Source organism: Podarcis tiliguerta, assembly GCF_965153285.1.
Source record: "Podarcis tiliguerta genome assembly, contig: HAP1_SCAFFOLD_199, whole genome shotgun sequence".
NCBI classification, from domain to species: Eukaryota; Metazoa; Chordata; class Lepidosauria; order Squamata; family Lacertidae; genus Podarcis; species Podarcis tiliguerta.
In genome coordinates, this window is record NW_028148590.1 from 1 (window position 1) to 17,126 (window position 17,126).

Genomic DNA, 17,126 nt, shown 5'->3' on the forward strand with positions numbered 1-17,126 from the left:
ACAGTGGTACCTCAGGTTAAGTACATAATTCGTTCCAGAGGTCCATTCTTAACCTGAAACTGTTCTTAACCTGAAGCACCACTTTAGCTAATTGGGCCTCCTGCTGCTGCTATGCCGCCGGAGCAAGATTTCTGTTCTCATCCTGAAGCAAAGTTCTTAACCCGAGGTACTAATTCTGGATTGCGGAGTCTGTAACCTGAAGCGTATGTAACCTGAAGTGTATGTAACCCGAGGTACCACTGTATCCAAAAGCTCTGCACCCTAAAGGGATTGAAGGTTTGGATGGTGCAGCAAAGCACTGTGAACTGTATTTTTATCATAATGCAAACTTGAATGTATTACAGATCTGAGGAACACATGTCTAAAAAGTGGCCACCTCCGCACTCAACCCCACTCAATGTGCTTTCCCAAAAAAAGCCTACTGTCAGAACCTCTGAGCAAAAGAGGAATTAGCCTAAAGTCCCCATCCATGAAATCCTAGTTGAAATGGATTGGCAGAGAGCTATGCTTGTGATCCATAATAGTGCAATATCTTTGGAATTATGACACTTGTATTGTATCCACACTGTTTCCTAAATAAGTTTCACATAAAATGCATTCTTCTATTTGGGGCTTATTTTTTCAGGGCTGCAGATGCTTTTTTATGTGAGCGGGTTGAAATTTTACAAGAAAGCTGAAATTGTGGAAATGATGAAGAAAGGCCATTTAATGGGCATTGCACCTGGTGGAGCTAGAGAAGCACTGTATAGTCATGATTACTGCATAATGTGGGGTAAACGCACAGGTTTTGCTCAGGCAGCTTTGGAGGCGAAAGTGGTGAGTGATCTTTGTGCAATTTGCATTGCCTTTACGAATATCCTAGATAAGACGTAATGTGTTGACATCCTTGATCCAGCATCCAAAAAAGTTGAGGATGGCAAAAAGCCTGTTTGGGGGTCAAATGAAAAACACTGATTTACTGGATCTAGAAGGGCACAATAATAGATATGGGTGGCACTCCTACTTATGGTATAATAAGGTGAAAATACATAAAGGATTTACAAACCATATATTTAGGGGTGTCCTGTATGAGGTATGGGACAAGAATAAAAATTTAGTAGAAAGAACTACACCTTGGTTGCTATCCCCGATAGATGTACTGACGATAAAAAAGTTAAATATGGAAGGGAAGAGACTAAGTTATGAAGATATTTTAGTGAAAGCTGAGAGTGGGTGGAAGCTAAAACCATATGACAATATAAAAAGTGTTTTTATGGGATGGATACAAAATCACCAGGTGAATGGTTTATTAAAAGAGAATAGGAAATTGGGATTTAGCGGGGGGAAATCAAGATACCAAATTGAAATTTTAGAAGGCACAACAAAACTCCTATCTAAAATGTATGAACATTTATTGGAATGGGATACCAAAGATGAACTAATAAAAGAAGTAATGATAAAATGGGCAGTAGATTTCGGTTATAACATTGACTACGACAAATGGGTAAGACTATGGAATGAAGGTATGAGATTCACAGCGTGTTCCACTCTAAAAGAAAACCTAAGTAAAATGATATATCGGTGGTATATAACCCTGAGTAAATTGGCAAAAATGTATAAAATGCGAGATAGAGCCTGCTGGAAGTGGAGAATTAAAGGATGGAGAATTTTTCAACATGTGGTGGACATGCGAAAAAATGAAAAAGTTTTGGGATATGATATACAATGAAATGATTATTATTTTTTCAAATATACATTCCCAAAGAAACCAGAGGCTTTTTTATTAGGGATAATAGGAGATGAAGTGAGAAAAGAAGACTGCAAATTATTCTTGTATGCCACGACTGCCGCAAGGATTCTTGTGGCCCAAAAGTGGAAATCCCTAGAGTTACCAGCCCTAATGGAGTGGCAGACAAAATTATTCGAGTATACTGAATTGGCAAAAATGAGTTATAAAATTCGAGACCAAAAAGTGACAAAGTTTGAGGAGGAGTGGAGTAAATTTGTTGTGTATATACGAAATAAGTGCAGAAGTTTAAAAACTGTAGCAGGGCTAACATGATGTATATAGAATGTAATTAAGAATCTGCAGGAATGGATGTAAACTGGGAAAACCAAAGCAGGGAAGGAGGGAAGTCGGGGCGCGAAATCGCGCAGGGTAAATAAGAAGATAAAAAAGGTTGAATGTTAAAGTTTTATTTAATTTTGTTTTGTTTTTGAAAATCAAAAAAGTAATTTAAATAAATAAATAAAGCCAAATACATTATCATTTATGAGTTGCTTCTCATTATAATCCCAGATGTGAAGCATTCTTCGTAGTCCATAACAAAAATAAAGGCAGGATGGTTGGGACAAAATAATTATCCAGTCCTCACCTTTCTTTTCATATTTGTTTCATCTTTTATTTTTTTAGCCCATCATCCCTATTTTTACACAAAACAGTTGTGAGGCATACAGGACCATTGGAAAGACAAGTAAGTTAAATACCTTGCCTGAGATCAAGAGATCTCAGGCAATACACATTTTAATAATATAGAACGATCTTTTAAAAAGAATATCTATTTACTACTCACTAATAGATTTTATTCCATGTACACTTATCTGCAATGTTGTGCTGCCTGCCTCAGTACTGAGTGAACATGCCCTTGCTATTAGATTTAACAGAAAGCTATAATCGATAAATGTGGGAGCAACCCTAACATGGAGGGGAACTGAACAGGAAACATACCATATTCTGCAGTCTATTGTACACAACTTATGACTGATTGCAAAGAGCTGAGAAGAGCTGACTGAATATCTTGTATCTCTTTTCCCAAGCACTCACTTTATTTAACTCTTCCTCTCGGGATGTATTTATTGCAATTGCTAAACCCTGAGAATGTCAACTAATTTCAGATTTGATATGGTGTCGCTTTCCTTCAGAATCTTCTTCCATTTCATACACAGGGCTGACAAAATGGCTGTATGACAAAACTCGATGTATGCTCCTTCCCATTTACGGAGGGTTTCCAGTGAAATTGAGGACATTTATTGGAGAACCCATCCCATATGATCCAAATATAACAGCTGTAGAGCTGGCTCAAAGAGTAAGTTAACTCTAAACTTGGAAGTTTAAAAAGGAGAATATTTCTTTTTTCTTTTTTTTCTTTTAAAAAATATTTTTATTAAGCATATTTAACAAATCAAATTATAAATCAAATATAACCAATTACATTTCTCCCCTCCCTCCCTCTCCCACCGTCCAGAGACCTTCAGCTCCCCTCTCTGATTTGTTCATACATATGATTCTCTGCATGTTGTAAAGTTGTACATATCATTACCTTTTCTGTCATATGTTCTACTACTAAATTTGTGGGTATTTATTCAAAACCTGCCAAGGAGTCCAAATCCATTTGTTGTCTTTTTGAATAGTTTTGTAAATAGTTCCCATTCTTCCTTGAAGGCACGGTTGTCCTTCTCACGCAGTTTATGTGTTAACTTTGCTAACTCCGCATAGCTCATCAGTTTTTCTTGCCATTGTTCTTTCATTGGGATTTCCTCATTCTTCCATCCTTGTGCTAAAAAGACTCTTGCCGCTGTTTTAGCATACATAAATAAGTTCTTTGTTTTTCTTGGCAGGTGTTATCCTAAAATCCCTAACAAAAATGCTTCTGGTTTTTTTACAAATGTCATTTTGAACACTTTTTCAATTTGTTGTATATCACCTCCCAATTTTTTAAAAAACTTATCTACATTCCCACCACATATGATACAAAGTACCTTCTTTTTCTTTACATTTCCAACATGTATTTGACCCAGTTTTATACATTTTTGCCATTTTTACTGGTGTAATATACCATCTATACATTATGTTCATATAATTTTTTTTCAAAAGAGAACAATCTGTAAATTTCAAATCTACCTTCCACAGCTTTTCCCAATCCTCAAATTGTATATTTTGTCCTATGTCTTGTGCCCATTTAATCATGACTGATTTAACCTCCGCATCTTTCGTTTCCCATTCTAGCAGAATACTATATGCTTTCTTCAATAACTTCACTTCTTCTATAACCTCCTTTTGGAATCTAGAGATTGTATAGCTAAACCCTTTGTCTGTAATGCAACCAACTCTGCACATGATCTTTAATTTCCTCATAATCTTTTAATTTCCATTTTCCTTCTTGGTCTCTCAGTAGGTCTCTATATGTGGACCACTTTCCCCTTTTGCCAAGCAGTTTGAGTAACAAAGCTTCAATTGGTGATAACCACCAAGGTTTTTTTTTGTTCTATTAAATCTTTGTACCTCTCCCACACTCTCATTAATAATCTTCTAATTATGGGATTGTAAAATCCTTTATGTACTTTCCCTTTCCCATACCATAAGAATGCATGCCATCCATATCTGTTATCATGACCTTCCAAATCTAATGCTTCTTCCCTTTCCAGTTTTATCTAGTCCCTAATCCAGACCAAACATGCAGCCTCATAATACAGTTTAAAATCTGGGAGGGCAAAGCCTCCTCTTTCTTTTATATCTGTAAGTATCTTATGTTTAATCCTTGACCTTTTGCCCCCCAGATAAACTTTTCCCCCCAAAAATTTTTAAATTAAATTTTCCACAATTATAACAAATATAACATAGAAAAGAGAAAAAACGCACAAAAGAAAAACACATTAAAATACTAAAAAAGCAAAACAAAAAAATTAAACCACATATTACTTGTGAAACCCAATTTATCTTTAATTGTTAATTGACTTCCTCGAATCCCTCCTATCTGAATTTCATTGTATCACCTTATAACAGCTCTCCAATATCATTTTTCTACTAAAATTAATTCTGTCATGTCAATTAACTATCTTCTTTCATGTCTTAATATTCCAAATCCAAATTAGTTACAATTCAATCTTATTTTAATCCTAGCTTTATTTGGGACTTTCAAGTGACTACTAGTTATTAAATTAAATTAAATTAAATTAAATTAATTAAATAATCCTTAAATTTCTTCCAATCTTCTTGGTGATCCTCTTCTTTCTGGCCGCGGATTCTTCCAGTCAGGTCAGCTAGCTCCCCAAAATCCAGCATCTTCATCTGCCATTCTTCCACCATTGCGATTTCTTGGGATTTCCATTTTTTGGCTAATAACAATCTTGCCGCTGTGGTTGCATACAAAAATAATCTAACATCTTTTTTGGGTAATTCCAATCCTATTATTCCAAGTAGAAAGGCCTCTGGTTTCTTAATAAATGAATTTTTCAACATTTTTTTTCAATTCATTATAAATCTTTTCCCAGAAGTCTTTCACCTTGGGTCACGTCCACCACATGTGAAAAAAGGGACCTTCTTTTTCTCTACATTTCCAACATATATTGTCATTCGTGTGGCAGATCTTTGCCAATTTTACTGGGGTTAAGTACCATCTATACATCATTTTCATGACGTTTTCTTTTAATACAGTACATGCAGTAAACTTAACCCCTTTCTTCCACAACCTTTCCCAATCTTCCAACATTATATTGTGTCCAACATCTCTTGCCCAATCAATCATAACAGATTTAACTTGTTCATCCTTCGTATGCCACTCCAATAGCAGATTATATATTTTAGATAAATTTTTAACTTTAGTATCTAACAACTCCGTTTCCAGTTTGGTTTTTTCTAAAAGTCTTATTCAGCTCACGGCTTCGGGCAGCGGTCGCTGTTTTCACTTTTATTCCTCCGTGTTTAAGTCCCTTCCTGTCAAATTAAATGTCCAAATTTTAAGTCCTTTTTAGTGAAGATTTTCCAAATTTATTTTGAGAAATTGGCCACTCACGAATGCCGGACTCGGAGCTTTGCGCAATGAAGAAAGCGAGTTGATTCCAAAGTGCCCACGTCTCCAACCCCGCTCACTCTCGGGACTCTTTACAAGAGCTTACCGGGGAGCGGGGGGAGTCGTTCTGGGCACCCACAGAAACACCAGATCCTCAGAATGCTCAATCTGAGTTTTTTTTTCGGGGTACCGCAACACTCACGGTCTCCCCAGCCTTCAATGCACCGGGGCTCTTTCAGCCAAAAGAACTCCCCTCCGCCATAACCGAGCAACCAACCGGAAGTCAACTTAGAGATATCTTTTTGCCATCTTTTGAGGCAATTATCCTTAACCATTACTGGGACTGTCTGGAAGAGAAAGAGCATTTTTGGCAACACATTCATTTTTACCGCTGCAATTCTTCCTAGTAAGGAAAGGTTTATTCTACTCCATATTTCTAAATTCCTTTTTATCTCAGACCATACTTTTTCATAATTGTCTTTATACATGTTTATATTTCTTGTAGTTAACCATATCCCTAAATATTTTACTTTTTATGGATTTCTATCTCAATACTTTGCACCAAATCTTTTTTCTCTTCCTCTTTTAAATTTTTAACTAATAATTTAGTTTTATTTCTATTTAATTTGAATCCTGCCACTTCCCCAAATTCTTGAATTTTCTCTATTACTCTAGGAAGAGAATTTTTTGGATCTTCTACTGTGATTACTAAATCACCAGCAAAGGCTTTCAGCTTAAATTCATCCCCCCGCCCCAGTTTTTATCCCTTTAATCTCTTTGTCCGTGTTTATATTTCTTGCACGTACTTCCAGGACCAGGATGAACAATAGCGGTGACAACGGACATCCTTGCCTATAGTTCCTTTTTGTATTTTACATTAATTCGTTATCACCTGATTTACACTTTATTTTGCAGTTTGTTCTGAATATATTGCTTGTAACCCTTTTAAAAATTTATATCCACAATTAATTTCTTCAAGTATTTTTTTCATGAAGTCCCAGTAAAAAAATAAATTATTATTATTATTATTAATAATAATAATAATAATAATAATAATAATAATAATAATAATAATTTTATATCCCGCCCATCTGGCTGGGTTTCCCCAGCCACTCTGGGCAGCTTCCAACAAAGTATTAAAATACAGTGGAAACATTGTCAAAAGCTTTTTCGGCACCTATAAACATCATTGCTGCTTTTTTTTTTCATTTTTTACCTCCAGGTATTCTATCACATTCAAAATATTTCTTATATTCTCTTTCATTTGTCTGCCTGGAAAAAACCCTACCTGATGTTGATGTATATAGTCACCTAAGATTTTTTTCATCCTATTCGCTAATATGTTTGCAAATAATTTATAACCATTATTTAATAATGAAATAGGCCTGTAATTTTTTATTTGCATTAAATCTGAATCTTGTTTTGGGATCAATGTTATATAAGCTTCTTTCCATGTTCCGGGTATTTCACCTGTCATTAAGATCTCATTCATCAAATCTTTCAATGGATTTACTAATGGTTCACTTAACTTTTCATAATATTTTGCCGTTAATCCATCTGGTGCTGGAGACTTACCACTTTTTGTCCAATTTATTGCATCTAAAACTTCTTGAGCTGTTATTTGAGTATTTAAGGCCACAAATTGTTCCTCTTTTATTTTTGGCAGATTACTATTTTTTACAGTATATATTCCTCTGTTTTAAAACTCCTTTCCTTTCCTTTCTTATACAGTTTTGAGAAACATTTCACAAATGCTTCTCTTATTTCCTTCATCTTCTCTGTAATTTTCCCATTATATTAATTTTGCTTATAAAATTTCTTTGTTCACTTTTTTTCAATTGCCACACTAACAATTTTCCTGATTTATTTGCGTGTTCAAAATATGTCTGCTTCATTTTTTTATCTTACAACTAATTTCTTCATTGACTGTCATAGAGTATTGAGTTTGTGATATTCTAATTATAATAATATAATATAATATAATGTAATGTAATGTAATATAATATAATAAAAGCAGAATATTTCTTTTCCTCTTGGTTTCTCTCTCTTTCACCTCTAAACTGTATTGTACATATTGATTTCTTCATTCTATATGACCTGATATAGGGTTCATTATATATAGCTTTGTGCATTATGCCCAACACTCAATTTTCCCTCTCCTTAACTTGTTGAGACTAATTAAATGAGAAAAACTATAAGGTACAAAGAGAGATCTGCTCATGCAATGGGACTTCTTCCCACTATGTTAGGGTTGACTATACAAAATACATTCTGGAGGTTTATATCAATAATCAAATAATAGATCTTATTCTAATTGCACCTGATGAAAATTTTGGTCAATTGCATAAAAAGTTGTTGAGCTGAGCTTCTTTGGGGCCACTGATCAACTGCCCTCTTGCGCCCTTCCCAAACTGCCCACACGTGTGAAACAGAGCCCACGCCACACAAGACATAGTCCAAGCAAAGGAAGACTTGGGAAGCTGACTCCCAAAGAGAGGGGGCTAAGGGGAGGAGCATGTAGGGTCCTGGTGGCTGATGGGGAACAGGGTTGGAACATTGTTTAGTATGCCTGATCCTTCTCCAAGCACTTTCTGCTTGTTTTCTTGCTGCATCAAGTTTCAGGTATTGATTGCCTGTTTAAAGGGGCAGATAAGAAATTTCTTTCTGCAAGGGGTTATGCCGTGGTTGTACTGAGGTTCACTCCTTTTATCCTACATTGTAACAACCATGCAAGGTAACTACTGTGCACAAAGCAGCTGAAGGGACATATGTTTGATTGTTTCTCTGCCATTCTCATACAGTGCTCTTGGTAAACATAAAGAGAGTGGGCTGGATTCACTGAGAGATGAGCAGTTTCCTAGTGGGGGTTCCTCACCGTGGCTGCTCTGGCCCAAACCTCCATGTTGAAGAAACCACTTTTGAGGGTTGAGAGACAAGGACTCTCATGCAACATACCTGAGTATACAAAGTCAGTTGCGTATCCCAGAAAGAAGTTACATATTGTGCTTCTATAGCTGGAATAAATGGGTTGCCTCTGGTTGTGATCCCTTTAGCTTTTTCCTCACAGATATTAATAACTGTGAATACATATTTTGCAATCTATTCCTCTAACACAATGTATTCCTCTGGTTTTCTTTCAACAGGTGAAGATTGCACTTGAAAATCTTCGGGATAAACACCAAAAAAGGCCAGGAAATATATTAAGAGCTCTTTCAGAACGATTTGATAAGCATTACAAAGCTAACTAGTCCATATAAAACAGTTGCAGTGTTTCTGACGAGGTGTCTGTAATAGGAAGCATTAATACTTATGTTATTAAAGCTAAATCGATATACACAGAATTGTGCTGGATTGTTTATTAATTATCTGGAAGGGTCCCTAGCTCAGTAGCTCAGCACCTGCTGTGTGTGCAGAAGGTCCTACGTTTTTGAAGACGTACAAGTGCTTTCCTGCCCTATCCTGCAATACACCCAGAATTCCCCTTTTTGGGGAACTTGGACTAGTAGAGGCAGAATCGAACAGTATAACAGGAAGGCAAGTGTTTAACTGAACATGAAATAATATTACATGTGAAAGAGTAATGTCTATAAATTACCTGTATTAAAACAGTGGCACTTCTTTTCTGTTTATAAAAGGGTGCTCCAAGAATTGAGCCCTATAAGGCAAATTAAATTTATAGCAAGAAAGGTAGAGAAAACAAAAATTCGGCTGGAATTGGTGAAAAAAGTGACTGATCTATCGAGAACAGCCAACTCAGCTATGAATCTGGGTCTGGTGCCAGCCCCCCCCCCCCCCGTTGAACACCCTCTTATCAGATGCCAAATAGATAAACAACTACACAACTTTCTGAAGACATCTGAAGGCAACCCTGCATCAGGAAGTTTTTAATTGATGATGTGTTGCTGTGTTTTTTATGTTCTAAGCTGCCCAGAGTGACTGCAGCAACCAGGCTTTTACACACACACACACACACACACACACACACACAGACACACTATCTCCTTTATCTTTTAGCTCCTGAAAGACTCAAGTTCCTATCTTAGCTGATTTCTTTCTTCCATAGCCTCAGTTATGAATACTAGAGTAGGCTGATCAGGATTCAAGAATTTGTTGGGCATTTGTTTCTGAAGCTGATGTATGGCCCTGTGAACAAAGGCCAAGTTTTAGATCTGAAAATCATTGGGTGTGTAATTATAGAGCTGGGAGGTACATATTCTTGATGATGCCTCACAGTATTATGGTCATTTGCATGGTGCCATGGACATAGATTGTGCCATGGAAATACCATATTTTTTGCTCCATAACAAGCACTTTTTTACTCCTAAAAAGTAAGGGCAAATGTCTGCGCATTTGATGGGGCGAAAGCACTGGAATGGAACAGGGATGCCTCGGCTGCGGCTGCAGTGAAGAGCTGAGGGATGCCTCTGAAGGGAACGGGATGCAAAGTGAGAGCTGCACAAAGTGGGACAGAAGCCAAGGAAGCAGCTCTTGCTTTGCTTGCTTTATAATATTTTTTCTACTTTTTTCCTCCTCTAAAAACTAGGTGCGTCTTATGGTCAGGTACATCTTATGGAGCGAAAAATACAGTAAAAATTTGGTCACAGTATGCTTCCTAATCTTTAAATGGTTTATTTAATTTATTTAGATTCATATCCTGCTTTTTGACAAAATTCCTCAAAGTGACTAGTTCTTTTTACTGAAATAATGATGCTAGAATAATGGAAGCTGCAGAAATATCTACAGAAAATATCCAAGTAAGCAGTCATGGGAAAGCGTGTTCTCACTAAGGGAGAGCACGTGTTGCGGCTGGAACCTGACAAGCACCCTTTAATTGCCAGGCAGAATTGAAGGAGGGAGCCTGGCGTGGATTGGTGGTGTTGTTGCTGGGGCAAATAGCATGTTGCCAATTTGGGGGTGGGATCAGAGCTTATTTAAGTCTGGCCCACAGCTAGCTGCTTTCTCTTTCGCTGTGGGCATCGGATCGAACACAGCTAAGGACTGGTTGTATAGAAACTTTCTTTCCCCTTTCTCCTTTATTTTCCTTCCTTTTCGTCTCTTGAATTCTTTGTCTTAATCACTCTACCTGTTATTTTACCGTTTTGTTTGTCCCTGGTCACCTAGGCCTCCCACGCCTTCCCGGGGATTCGGGGCCCTGTGGGCCCCCGGGCCGTAGCCGGCCGGCGTGCGGCCTGTTTTTGGCCCTAGCAGGCCTTGGGGGGGGTGATTGGTAGAGCCCGGGGACCGTTTATTTTAATTTTATTTGTTTCCGTTATTTCCCAATATTTTCTCCCCTCAATTTCTTTATCTTACCTTTGCCGGTGGGGGGTTGATTTTCCCGCGTCACGGCCTTATCAGGCGGCTGAGTCAGGCCGCGCAGGGCGTGGCGCTGAGCAGGCGCCTTTAACGGGCCCACTGGGCTTGATTTTTGGGGGAGGCCTGCCGTTTGTTCTGCCCCCCCGTCACCTAAAGGGGGCTTGCTGGGTTGTAGGTGTGCGCCCCCCCCGCGCGCGCTTGCGGTGGCGCGCGCCTTTTTATTAGGTTGTTTTCGGCTGTGGGAGGCACTCCAGGACGGTGCGGTATTGAGTGGGCCGTGCTCAGCCCTGTCCTGTGGTTCGGGGCTAACTGTGGCCTACCCCGGCCTAATCTGGGACCTGTGAGGCCTTAGCCGGGGGGAGCCGCCATTTTGTCAGTTTGGGCGGGAGCGCCATTTTGTTTTGCCTCCTTGAGAGTATTGGCCTCTGGTGGCCAGTTGCTGTAAGTGCGGCCTGGGCCTACCCGGCCTAATTTGGGGCCTGTGAGGGCTTAACCGGGTGGGGCTGGGGGAGCTGCCATTTTGTGAGGGAGCCGCCATTTTGTGAGTTTTGGCGGGAGCGCCATTTTGTTTTACCTCCCTGGGTGTATTGGCCTCTGGTGGCCATTTGCTGTAGGTGCGGCCTGGGCCTACCCGGCCTAATCCGGGGCCTGTACAGCCTTTGACTGGGTGGGGCTGGGGGAGCCGCCATTTTGTGACGGAGCCGCCATTTTGTGAGTTTTGGCGGGAGTGCCATTTTGTTTTACCTCCCTGGGTGCATTGGCCTCTGGTGGCCATTTGCTGTAGGTGCGGCCTTCTTAACTGGTTGAATACCGATTGCGCCACCTGCTGGTGAGCGTTATAATTGCACCTGCCTGGAATTGTGTGGATTTCTTTGCTGATTAATTGCTTATTGCCTGGATAAGTGAACACCAATATTGGTGCCTCTACTAATTTATTCATTGTTTTGCTAGTAGTAGGTATGGCTCCAAAGAAGAACGCGGCGAAGAGGTCTGGACCCGCTCCCTCAGCGAAGCGGCCCATAAAAGGCCCGTCACAGGCGCTGCGTTCTCCTGAGCCAAGCCAATCGTTGAAACGCCTCCAGTCTATGGTCACGGGTTTGGCTGGCGACCCGGTGGCGTTGGCACGTGTGGAGGCCGAGATGGACGGGTTGCTCCAACATTGCTCTACCCCGACGACGTCTTCTGCGGGCCTAGCCACCCATGTTGGTGCATCCCCCTCGGTGTCGTCATCTAGTGATGATGAGGGGGAGAATTTGTTGGCCGGGGGTACCCCCCTTAATGTTCAATTGCCCCAGCCCACAGTCTCACCTGCCTCCCAGACTGCCACCCCACGGGTGCGGGGTAACCCCAAGGGCGTAACCAGGCGAAGGGCATCCGCCCGCATCCGGGCGGTGAGGGGGTCAGCGGTGCAGCCCTCAACAGGGGTGAGGTCAGTTCCTGGTCCCTCACAAGCTGTTTCTCTTCAGTCAGTTTCAGGTACTGTTCAACAGGATGAGGTCTCGGAGTCTTCGGTGGAGGATAGTCTTCCCCCACCTCCGAAGCCCTCGTCCGGTGGGCGCCGTCACCGTAAAAAGAGTTCTAAGAGGCGTGCCAAGAGGAGACGGAGGGACACATCATCCTCTTCCGCAGGTACTTCCTCCCAAACTTCCAGTAGCGATGAGGAGTCTTCGCTTAAGCTTTACTGGGGTTTTGCGGAGGCATCGGGGCTCCCAAGGTGGGCTTGGGAGAGGAGAGCAAACTCCCACAGGGCAGAGTATGGGGCGGTGCAGGAATGTCAGGACGGGGTGTTGGTGCCTGAAGTCAAAGTTTCCACCAATTCGGCTAGGGACCTGATTCCCGGTGCCCACTTGCCCACAAAATTGTGGTCCAGGATTTTGGACGGCCGTTACGTTGATATTTTCAGCCTGGCTCCCCAGTTGGATGGGCTGGATTCGCAGGACAGGGTTTCGACCTCCGCTAGGAAGTGGACGATCGTGGCAAAAATGGACAGGACTTTTGATCGCTGGCTGGATGGCTTCCAGGTTTTTGCTGGAGTCGTGGCAGCGGCTTATCCTAGACGGTCGATGCACTTATGGGTGTACCTGTCTATAGTACATTCAGCCTTTACGATGGGTGGAGAATTTGCTGCGATTTCCTATGATGAGCACTTTAGACGCAGGGCGGCCAAGATCCCCACGGCCCGCTGGGACCGGAAAGACTTGGATGTGTGGACCACCTATGTGGCTCCGTGTATTGACAAAAAAGCCGCTGATCCACTGAGGCCTAAGGCTGTGCCAGTGAAGGTGGGTCGCAAGCTAGTTTGCTGGGACTTTAACAAGGGCACCTGCCAGCGTCAATTTTGCAGATACTCACATGTGTGTGAGAAGTGCTCAGGGAGTCATCCAGCATCTACCTGCCAAGGGGTCCGACGGCCCTTTCGGAAAGGGGGGGACGCTCAGCAGCCCTCAAAAGCCGCTCCCCAGGCTCCAGCTGCCGGAGCGGGAAAGTAGTGTACTTTCTTCCCTAGCCCATACCCCGGTGCGGCTACAGCCGTTGCTTGCGTTGTTGCAGTTGTACCCACGCCAGGAGGCAGCGTCTTATTTGCGCAATGGGTTTTTATTTGGCTTCCGGATCCCGGTGGTGGCATTCCCTGTGGCCAGGAATCCTTCAAACCAGAAGTCTGTGAAAGAGATGCCAGAGGTGGCACGCAGAAAAATTGGGAAGGAACTGGCCCTACGTCATATGGCTGGCCCCTTCGTTGTTCCCCCCCTTTCCCAATTTGCATATTTCACCCTTAGGTATTGTTCCTAAAAAAGCACCGGGTGAATTTCGCCTGATTCATAACCTTTCTCATCCTAAGGGCACATCAGTAAATGATGTTATTCCCCCGGAGCTTTGTTCGGTGAAATATGCCTCGCTTGATCAGGCAATCAAGATGATAAGGAAATTTGGGCTGGGTGCCCTGCTGGCAAAATGCGACATTGAGTCCGCATTTCGGCTGCTTCCAATTCATCCTGATGACTTCTGGTTGCTGGGTTTTCAGTTTGACGGAGGATTTTACTTTGATAAGGCTATGCCCATGGGCTGTTCGGTGGCCTGTGCTTTAGTTCATTCCTGGACTGGGCTTTGCGCAAAAGAACTGGCTTGGGCGGAGTCACACATTATTTGGATGACTTTTTATTGGCCTCCGCTGGGGATACGGGGCACTGCGTGGTGCTATTGCAGGCCTTCGCCGCTTTGACTGAGGAATTGGGGGTGCCGTTGGCTGCAGAGAAAACCGAGGGTCCTTCTACGCAGCTGACTTACCTAGGGATTTTGCTGGATACGGTGGCGCAAACTTCCAGTTTGCCGGCGGATAAGATAATTACCCTAAGGGGAGTTATCGCGGAGCTCCTTCCTTTAAAGAAGGTTACTTTACGACAGCTGCAGTCGCTGCTGGGTCACCTGAACTTTGCTTGCAGAGTGATCGGCCCAGGGCGGCCATTCTGCTCCCGATTAGCCAGGCTTATGTCAGGCTTGAGAGCCCCACGGCATAGGGTGTGCTTGTCCTGCCAGGTTAAGGCTGATCTGCGTATTTGGTTGGAATTCCTGGAAGGTTACAACGGGGTGTCTCTGTGGCAGGACACTTTGAACCTCCACAATGATTTTCAGGTGCACTTGGATGCTGCGGGATCCTTGGGGTTTGGCCTGTTCTGGGATGGTAGATGGTGCGCAGAACGTTGGCCTTCAGCTTGGTGTGGGACGGCGATCACTAGGGACTTAACCTTTCTTGAGTTTTTTCCCATCGTAGTGGCCGTCCATTTGTGGGTCGAGCATTTCAAGGACCGGCGGGTATGTTTCTGGTCCGATAACCAGGCGGTGGTAAACGTGTTAGCCAAACAGTCTTCACGTTCACCGAGGGTATCTGCCCTGTTGAGGGTATTTGTTTTACATTGCTTGCGTTTTAACATTGTATTTTCTGCTCGTTTTGTGCCTGGGGTGTCTAACGAGATTGCTGATGCTCTGTCCCGTTTTCAGATGCAGCGATTCAGGTCCCTGGCGCCAGTGGCTCGAGACCGTCCGGAATTTTTCCCGGATCATCTCTGGAACCTTGGCAGCATTTAGTTTTACAGGGAGTAGCTGCATCTATCGCCCACTCCACATTGCGGTCTTATAAGAAGGCCTGGGCTGATTTTTTGCATTTCAGTGGGCAGTCACTGGCGGGGGAAGTCCGAGCACCTCATACTACTGCACAAGTGCTCCGCTACTTGGCCCATCTTTTTCAGATGTGGAGGGCGGCCAGGACCCTGAGACTGCATTCAGCAGCGATTTCCTTCTTTAGCAAGGCGTATTTTAACAAGGACCCATGTGGGAGGTTTGTGGTGCGAAGGGCACTTGAGGGATGGGGGCGGCTTCGTCCATCCAGACCTGCTGCCAGGAAGCCCATTACGTTTGAATTGCTGACCAAGATGTGAAGTAAACTGAGGGGCATCTGCTGGTCTGGGTTCGAGGCACGGTTATTTTCCACAGCATTTTCACTGGCATTCTTCGGGGCCCTGAGAGTCGGGGAGGTTGTGCTGGAGCCCAAACCTGATGGAGGTTCTAAGGGATTGTTATTGCAGGACGTGAGTTTGTCTCAGTCCGAACTCCAGGTCTTGGTCCGGAGCTCCAAAACTGATCAACTAGGAAGGGGAGCGGTCATTCGCCTATCGGCGACCGGGGAAGGTGGCCCTTGCCCAGTTAAGGATCACAGGAGGTATTTGGCCTTGCAGCCTACAGGAGAGGGCCCCTTGTTTGTGCACGAGGATGGGCTTCCTTTAGGGCGCCACCAGTTTACGGGGGTGTTGCGCAAAGTTATTGCTGCATGCGGCCTTGTGGCCTCTGAGTTTGCTCCACATTCCTTCAGGATTGGGGCTGCAACAACAGCTGCACATTGGGGATTATCGGTAAGGAGGATCAAAGACCTGGGGCATTGGAAGTCGGATGCATATAGAGGTTACGTGCGAAAATGATGTGCTTTTCGTGTACTTACACCTCTGTTTTACCCTAGGTCTGGCCACTATTCGTGTCTGGATAGTGGGGCACAGTATTGTGCATTGGGCTGCTTGCAGAGCACGGCAATCCGGACTGGGAGCTGGTCTTGGCCTTCCGCAGCACGTACAAGTGTCCTGGTTCGCCAGAAGGGGGATGTGGTGGAAGGAACTCCTACCGCTTATGCAGAGACGCATTCTCCTGGAGGGCCCCCCTACGGCGATTGTGGTGCAGCTTGGGGAAAATGATATGGTTTCCTCTGCTTGTTATGTTTTACGTGCTGTTATTTTGCAGGACCTGAAGGAATTGGCGGCAATGGTGCCCAATACTAAGCTGATCTGGTCACAGCTGCTTCAACGCCGCATTTGGCGGGATAGCCCATGTCCAACTGCCACCGAGCGCGTTAGGAAGCGCATTAATTCGGTGGTGAGCAAGCTGGTGGTGGATCTGGGTGGGCTGGTGATTCCCCACCCAGATATTACTGCAAAAGCCGCTGGACTCTATCGGGGGGATGGAGTCCATCTTTCCTTGGTTGGAAATGATGTCTGGCTGCAGTCGGTGGTGGCTAAGTTGAGAGTGTGCTTGGGTTTGTGAGTGGCTGGCGGCGAGCATATGGGCTCGAATGGCGGTTAGGCATTGGTTTAAATTGGTTGGTGGAGGGGTATGGATTGGCTGTGCCTGCCCCTCCAATGCTGCTGCTGCACGGGAATTCCGGTAAAGGAATTCAGGGGCTTACCATCCTTTCATCCAAACCCCTGGAATCGGGTTTGGGCCGCGTATTGCACCTAGGAGCATGCGGGGAGAAGCTGAGGGTCTGTGGCGCAGCTCCAGTTATCCCTGATCTTGTTCCTCCGCACTGTCTTCCGCTGGAATCCGGAAGTCAGTGCTGTCCCCCAAGGCGGGGGGGACAGCTAGTCTTAACCAATGCCTAAGCAACAATTTGTATATTGAATAAAGTTGTGGCCAAAATTATGCCAAAAACCTTAAACAAAAATTAACGTGTGATGTGTGAGTTATTGGGCTTGGGGTGTTTGGGGGATCTCAGCACGCAAATCA

General features: G+C 43.3%; 1 protein-coding gene across 1 annotated transcript; it reads left to right on the forward strand.

Annotated features, from left to right (window-relative positions):
* The first annotated feature begins 80 nt into the window (after positions 1–80).
* LOC310669982 (DGAT1/2-independent enzyme synthesizing storage lipids-like) lies at positions 81–9,109 on the forward strand. Its single transcript, XM_083458559.1, has 4 exons — positions 81–816; positions 2,393–2,453; positions 2,926–3,065; positions 8,912–9,109. Exons 1-4 carry the CDS (start codon positions 634–636, stop codon positions 9,014–9,016), a joined length of 489 nt encoding a protein of 162 aa, XP_083314685.1. The 5' UTR covers positions 81–633; the 3' UTR covers positions 9,017–9,109.
* Positions 9,110–17,126: the final 8,017 nt, after the last annotated feature.